We start from the raw sequence: 7,645 nt of genomic DNA on the forward strand, positions 1-7,645 counted from the left end.
AGGAAGGTTTTCGGCGAAAAATTTGATCGGTCCCGAATAAGCCCTAAAATGGTCGAAATTGAAGGCTATAAGTCACGCTTTTGGACGCCCCGGGGACCGTGCACCGAATTCCGTAGGATGGCTCGTGGGAACATGAAATAATATATTAAGGATTCCTAGGGCTTTGATCGGGCATAAGAACGACTTTTACGATCGTTTCGGGACCATTACGTGGCTGCACCGCAAAATCATAAATGGGTTGTTTAGTGGCATTCTAGGGCATTTCAAAGGGGGTGAAGCACCCAGTATGCATTATAAGTCATGTCGTACCATATAGAAAGGTTTTCAGCGAAAAATAAGACCGGGCCCGGAGGAGCCCTTAAATGGTCGAAATTGAAGGCTATATAAGTCACGCTTTTGGACGTCTCCGAGGTCCGTGCACCGAATTCTGTAAGATGCCTCGTGGATACATGAGAGGTTATATTAAGGACCCACAGGGATTTAATCGGACATAAGAATGCCTTTATGACCGTTTCGGGGCATTCTATGACTGCACCACAAAATCTTAAATGGGTGGTTTAGACTGTATTGATAAGTGGATGGAGAGAAATTTCAAGAAAATTTCACCCTCAAGAATCTACAGGCGCTAAAATCGAAGCCATTGACCTCTAAGTGAGGATGTGAGATCCATCCACCTACACTAAAAATTTGATGATAACCCCTCCAAGTCATTTTTGCTTGGTTATTTTTTTTGGGTTGGTAAGGAGATGTAGGTATATAGCATATGGCAACTTTGTTCAAGTCAATCGTCGTAGACAGGCTTATTGGAAGAGGATGAAAAAGGATATTGGAAAGTCTCCCAAGGTGCCACTAGTAATTTTTGATCATGTAACTTTAAAATAGTAAGATACTAGTCTTATATGCACGCAACTCTAAAAAACCGTAGTTTAGCATACAACTTGGCGCCATCCTACATATACTGCCGGTGCCCTAACTTCTCCTTTTGTACCAAAAAAAAAAAAAAAATCCTACATATACTGCCTAAATTAATAATATCCGCTTTAGGTGGTACGCTAGCAAAAGTTCTACAGTGTTTAATAGAAGCAATTCTTCGATCTTATCTCCATTGTGGACGTAACGTGGCCTACTGCCCCTTAACATAAAGTGTGTGGTCAATGAAAATCTTGGCCTATGTGATCCAAATTCGTACAAGGGAGTATCTAGTCATATCATATCCCTTGTCTCTTTATATTTACCATGTCCCCCTGCCCATTCTATGGGGTCTTTTTTTGCGTTGCCTTTTTTTTTCTTCTCTCTGGGAGTTTTAGTTATCTTTTTTGTTGTTTATGAATTGTGTTTGTGGTGCATGAAAATTGGATTTAATACCTTCAATGAACACCCCAATGTTTTAGTTTTACGGTGTTAATCTTTTCATTAGAATTGGTAGTTTAGATTTGCATAACCTCTCATCAATGTAATTTATTATCAGCTCAATAGAAAGATTGGTAGAATTGACTTATTAGGTAATGACAAACCTTACCTCAATATCAAAGGTCCTCCACAATTTACATTCATATGCTATTTGATCGATATCATGTCAATTAATTAATAATCTTGAATAGCTTTTCATTATTATTTTTTTAAATTAGATGAAATTATTTTGTAAATAATGACAATTGTTGCTTATTAATGACGTGATTGATAATGATAAAAGAGTGGTATATCACATTTCTACTTTCAAGTATGTGCTAGTAATAGAGAATAAATGAAATTTACTAATATACTTCCTACATTCTCTTCTAATTGCAACATTTGCATTATCATCCTTGTCGAGACATAGTTTTGACATTTAATAGCTTTTGTTATGTATTTGTAAAGCACATGAAACATATTACAAAACAACACATTAAAACGAATCAAATAAGATCTCGTATGATTATGTTTATTCAGTCAAAATGTAAATTATAAATAGTAAAAAAATAAAAAAATGTTGCAATAAAAAAAGAACGACAAAAGTATCAAGTAAAACACATGTTTGAATACATATTTACAGTTAAGATGTGTGCATTACCATAATAGAGATGCAGGAATAGTCTTGTTTTTCAAACCTATATTAAGAGGCAAAGGTTAAAATCTAATTATTCCCTGGATGTAGGTAGACCAGTTAGATTAGGAAAATGCAAGTAACAGTACTCTTCTTGGGAGGATGTATCATGTATTGTAGGTTAAAATCATGCATGTGTTGGAAAATGGAGATAAAATTCCAGATGGCACACTCATGTTCACAGCAAATGCAGTAACATTTGGGTTTGTGGAGAGACTAGCATGCATGCTAATCAACAGTAAGTAAGACTAACTAGATATTGGTGCATAGACTATCATAAATTCCAAAAAAAAAGGACCATAATTCTACCATTCCACCTTTTAACAGGAAGACTAGCTCAGTAAATCCTGCAAGAAAATAAGATTTAAGGGTTTAAGAAAGAAATTCAAGATTTTGAAACAAAGAATTAGAAATGGGGGAGACACAAGACATACCCTACATAGTAATCCTAAAAAAGCAGGACAATGAATGGTGTTCCACTTGGGTAACAAATGGGCAAACCGACCCAAATCTTCTCTGTTTCTAGCTATGGTATACCAACATCTCCACTATATATGGTTTTATATACGTAGTAAGTAGTAATGTACTAGTGTGCATATACATTTATTTGGTGAAATATAATAAAGGCACACCTTAGCTAGTTAGCTTTAGGGGTGAAGGGAAATCCCCTCAAGATGTGCTATATAGGATTCAACCCATAACATTCACCATTAACATGCATGGTGGCCTGGTGGGTGGTGCTCAACAAGATGTAGCCATTGCCATGGATAAAATTCTAGTATTTGTTGATCACAACTTAAGGAGTAGGTTGGAAATTCAATCATAGTGATTTCATTTATATATGGAAACAAAAAGGCACTTAAACAAATATGATTTGGCTAAAATTTTATAAGTAATTACCTAGATCATATGATTTGATATTGAACATCCAACATGATTTAGGCCATGTTTTATATACTTGAATTTGTAAACTAACTTGAATTGAGTTTTTCTAGAACTTATGAAACTTATATGAACTAAATTAAATTTATTTAAACTTACTTATTCAAACTGAAAAAATCAATTAGACATTATTTTTAGCCATGACTCGTGATTGAAATTAATTATTAGGTCGGATTGTAATTTGTTGCAACGAGTTGAAGCTAATTACACCTGATTGGATTTTATACAATATATTGGGTACTTGTTAGACTTGACTGGAAATATTTTGAATTCATTAGCCATTCATCATCAATTATTGTATTAGTTATATTAATCAATTAATAGTAATAAAGTTAGCTAGTAGTTATAAATTAATAACTTAATTTAGTATTAACTACTAAATTATTAAATAATCATATTTTACTACTTATGAATTATGAATCATACCATTAATAGACATATAACGTAATAAGTATATCTATATCATAATTCTAATACATCAAAGTAGTATATTGGAGATTTTAAAGTCGTCATACAAGATATTATTTGAGGATGGAGGGAGTATATGACCATATTTGCATTAGAAAAGTTCACAATGTTTTGTTTATATACAAAATGTTACAAAAATTATAAATAATAATATTTCTTTATGAAATGCAAATATATTAATGGTTTATAAATGAGTATATATATGAAAAGAGGAAGAGGTGGTAAACTCAGTGGATACTATCTTGAATTTCAGGGTTTTTGTCCAAGATTTGAATCGTCATCCCAACAATAAATTCGTGAATTTCACTTTTAGCTTGTCTTTGAGCTAGTGTTCCTTGTAGGCTTCTAGAGTTAGTCCTGGCCTTGAGCCAATTTTTCTCCTAATGAAGCAAAAAAATAAGACATGAATATATGAAAACCTGTTTTAATCACTCTTCATGAAAACATATGGTAGCTAGTTTACTGTTTTGACATATAAAGTCACAGAGAGAAGTAGCTAATTGTGGGGATATACTATGAGCCCCCACAATAGTCGATAGTGTTGGAGAGAAAGGGGGACAAGGGTAATCCTTTTTAGTATTGAATTGGCTATATCAACGTTCATTATCAGCCAAACATTTCCATGTTCTCGCAATTAAGAACCTCCTCTTCTTTCTTTTTTCTTTTTTTCTTCTCCATGTTTCGTCTTTTCTTTTATATACCCTCCACGATCAAGCTCTAAGTTATTCACTACTACATATACCTGCCTCTTTCTTCTAGTACTCCAAGTGTCGTACACTAAACAATTCTCAAAAAAGCTTAAAACAACACTCACTTCACTAGTTTCTTCTAAGTTTATTTACCCTTATTTTCTACTCTCTCCGTCCCATAATATAAGTCCCCTTTCTTTTTAAAGTGTCCCAAAATATAAGTCTTGTTTCTATTTTCAATCAATAATTATACCCAAAATACCCTCATGAAAATAATTTAACTCCCAAAAAGTCCTCATAATTTCAGCTTCCAATGCACCATTATTAATGATAAAATAGAATCTCATAACCCATTAAACTCCTCTACACATTAAACTATGCAATATTAATGTTAAGTTTTTATTTTTTGTTAAAAAGAAAAAAAACAATGTAAGTGTTTCCCAATAAAAATGAATCTTTTTATTTAAAGACAACAAGATTCTAGTTTACCTTAATTCCTGTGTAAAAACAGAATCAGGACTTATATTATGGGACGGAGGGAGTATATAATACAAATTTATATCATACAACTTTCATTATGTCTACAATTGCTCTTATTATGGTTACCTTTTTATTACTTCAAACGCATGCATGCAATGCAAGGCACACTTTTGATCTCTTCTCATATAGCAAGGTATTTTAATATCTTAGCTTGTGTTATAGCATAAATTCTTTTCATGGATTACATGCAACATCCACGTACATAAATTACACTCATAATGTCATGCATGCTGAGCTTGTACGATGCGTAGTTGCAGGATGCAGACAAAACAAAACAATTACATCATGAATATATCAAGGGCTTTCCAGGCGTTGAGGACACCAAAGAGACATCTTTAGGTACACGACACATGCATAACTGGCCGTTTGATTGAGCATATGATATATAACCTCATAAGAATATCTCATACCAATGAACTTTATATCCCATTAGAAAATATTAACACTCTTTTTGTTACAATAAGTAGATCGATATTCATATTCCCATTATAGTTTCACTAGCTAAGTGACTTTCCTCATTTCAAAAAATAATATTTTAGTAAACTATCACTTATATATTCACTTTTTATGTTTTTTTCAATCATATAAAATCACTTATAGTTATATGTTCCACTTCACTTGTTTATTTATGTCAACCAAATAAGACTATGTAATCATATAGATATACTTGTTTTGAACTACTAATTATCGCCGTATGATCATAGTGTCATTCTTCTAGCTTTTGGGAACCTTTTGTAGGAAACTTGGCCAAACTTGTATCGTAACTTTTGTGACTATGTGCCAACTAATTTAGGTACGAGTTAGTATTACTAAGATTTCATCGAAATTAGACACCATATAATTTAACATCTGCATGCAACCCATTGATAATAAGCTACATACTTTTACTATTTCTCACAGCAACTACTCTTGTGACTCTAATATCCTTTGATAATTTCCTAAAAGAAAAGGAGAAGGGGAAAAAAAAGAGCGAGTATTATGCTATTTCATGAAATGTACAAAATTCTTGAGGACTTGTTGCACTAGACATGCACTCAACTCCGGGAATTGATCAAATTGCTTTCTTAGTAGGACACTTCTCCTTAGCAAACTATGTGTGTACGCGTGCGCGTCTTCTTACATCAATATAAATATAATACACATGCAAACTTCCACTAACGATGATAATAAAGGGCATGTTTCTAATGCACCTTTTAAGCTCATAATTTGCAATACAGAACTATTTGTTACCTCGCAATAAATTCCATGCATGCAATTTCATTACTATTTGTGAGTCATCTCATATATGCATATCTGATTTATTCTTAACAAATGAACTTTGCAGAAGACACATCATTTGTTACGTTGGACAAGAGCACAAGGGCAGATATAACGGATGTGCAGGTAGATTGCTTATAGAAATTAAACAAAGCTTTATTTCCGTGAACAAAAATCCCTAGAACTTGAATGTAAAAGAAGATGCAGTGATGCACTAGTATATACTTACATATTAACCTTCACTTTATGCGTTTTTTTGGTAATAGGGTTTAAAGGGAAATAAGCCAAGATCAATGCTAGAATCAAAGTCACACGAAGAGACCAAAGAGGCTACTGATGCAAGTGAAGGCGAACCTATCGAAGATGCGGTAGTCATGGATTATGTTCAGCCTCATCGCAAATCTCCTATTCACAACAAGCATTAAGTCTAAATTTCCTAAGATTAATTTCTAATTAAACAATGTACGTTTAAATATATGGAAATTTTTCTCTCTTATAGTCTCTTTATCAGATATGTAACAGGAAATTAAAAAGGTTATATTATTAAGTGGATCCACTAGACCACATATATAAGTCCTCTATTTTTTTTGGTTTTTTGTACTTACTAGTTACTACGTATTCTTTTTTTGTTTGTTTGTTCTTCAAAGAGCATATATGAAAAAAGTACTACTCCCTCCGGGCTCCGTCCCATAATATAGTGTCTATTTCATTTTTGGTGGGTCAAACATTAAAATCTTTGACCGAATATTCTCATTTGTATGTATAAAAAACATATTCATGTGGGATCTTGTTAGATTCGTCTCAATTTGTAGTTTCATAATATCAACTTTTAATATTTTTTTATTAATACGGAATTGAAGATATTAAAGGTCAAAGTTACGTCTTGAAGGCCATGTAAAAAAGAAACAAGCGCTATATTATGGGTCGACGGAGGGAGTATAATATATTTTGTTGAAGAATTTATATTAGTGGTGTTACGTTGTGAATAAATGAAGAGACAAATTAAAATTAGATGAAGTGGAGGGCCATGTTTGACAAGTATGGCCCTTGGTGCCTCTTCATTGTCTTGATTGCAAGAGTGAAGGAGAAGAAGAAGAAGGTAATCTGTTATTAACTGCCTTTTCAGTTAGGCTCAACCACCTATCTCATTTTAACGGATGAAATTTATCAAATTGATAGATTGTGAGTATCATGTTATTTCATTCTCACTTGTGGCCCTTTTTTTTTACCATGATCATGTTTGATGTAATCATATAACATTCAATGTAGCCTAATTTGGTAGTTGGCTTTGATAGGTTTTTCATGCTGTCAAATTGTTCATAATAATGTGTAATTCTTTTCTTTTTCTAAAATCACGAAAGAAAACCTAGTTAAGTACCTTAACTCCTTAAGTATAGGAGGAACCTAATATATCTCTATTATATAAGCCAAGGGAGGAGGTGTGGTGTCCTTTTTTGAAGTGACTAAAATACCCTTAATGATCTAATTAATGGAATGAAAAAAATTACAAAAGCAAATCATTTAAAAATTCTCATTCCAACTTGCCATTTAAAACAAGTTTAAAATGGTATATGCATCAAATACTTCAATCAAAAATTAAATGGACAAAATATTTATACCTTATAAAAAAAAGAGGCATACATAACGTGCACATGAAAAGTCTGAA

General features: G+C 32.6%; 1 protein-coding gene across 1 annotated transcript; it reads left to right on the top strand.

Annotated features, from left to right (window-relative positions):
* The first annotated feature begins 4,085 nt into the window (after positions 1 to 4,085).
* LOC104907823 (uncharacterized) lies at positions 4,086 to 6,996 on the top strand. The gene is made up of 4 exons (XM_010696817.4): positions 4,086 to 4,855; positions 4,974 to 5,061; positions 6,047 to 6,105; positions 6,246 to 6,996. Exons 1-4 carry the CDS (start codon positions 4,760 to 4,762, stop codon positions 6,402 to 6,404), a joined length of 402 nt encoding a protein of 133 aa, XP_010695119.1. The 5' UTR covers positions 4,086 to 4,759; the 3' UTR covers positions 6,405 to 6,996.
* The last annotated feature ends 649 nt before the right edge of the window (positions 6,997 to 7,645 follow it).

This window comes from Beta vulgaris, chromosome 5, assembly GCF_026745355.1.
Source record: "Beta vulgaris subsp. vulgaris cultivar EL10 chromosome 5, EL10.2, whole genome shotgun sequence".
In the NCBI taxonomy this organism is placed as follows: Eukaryota; Viridiplantae; Streptophyta; class Magnoliopsida; order Caryophyllales; family Amaranthaceae; genus Beta; species Beta vulgaris.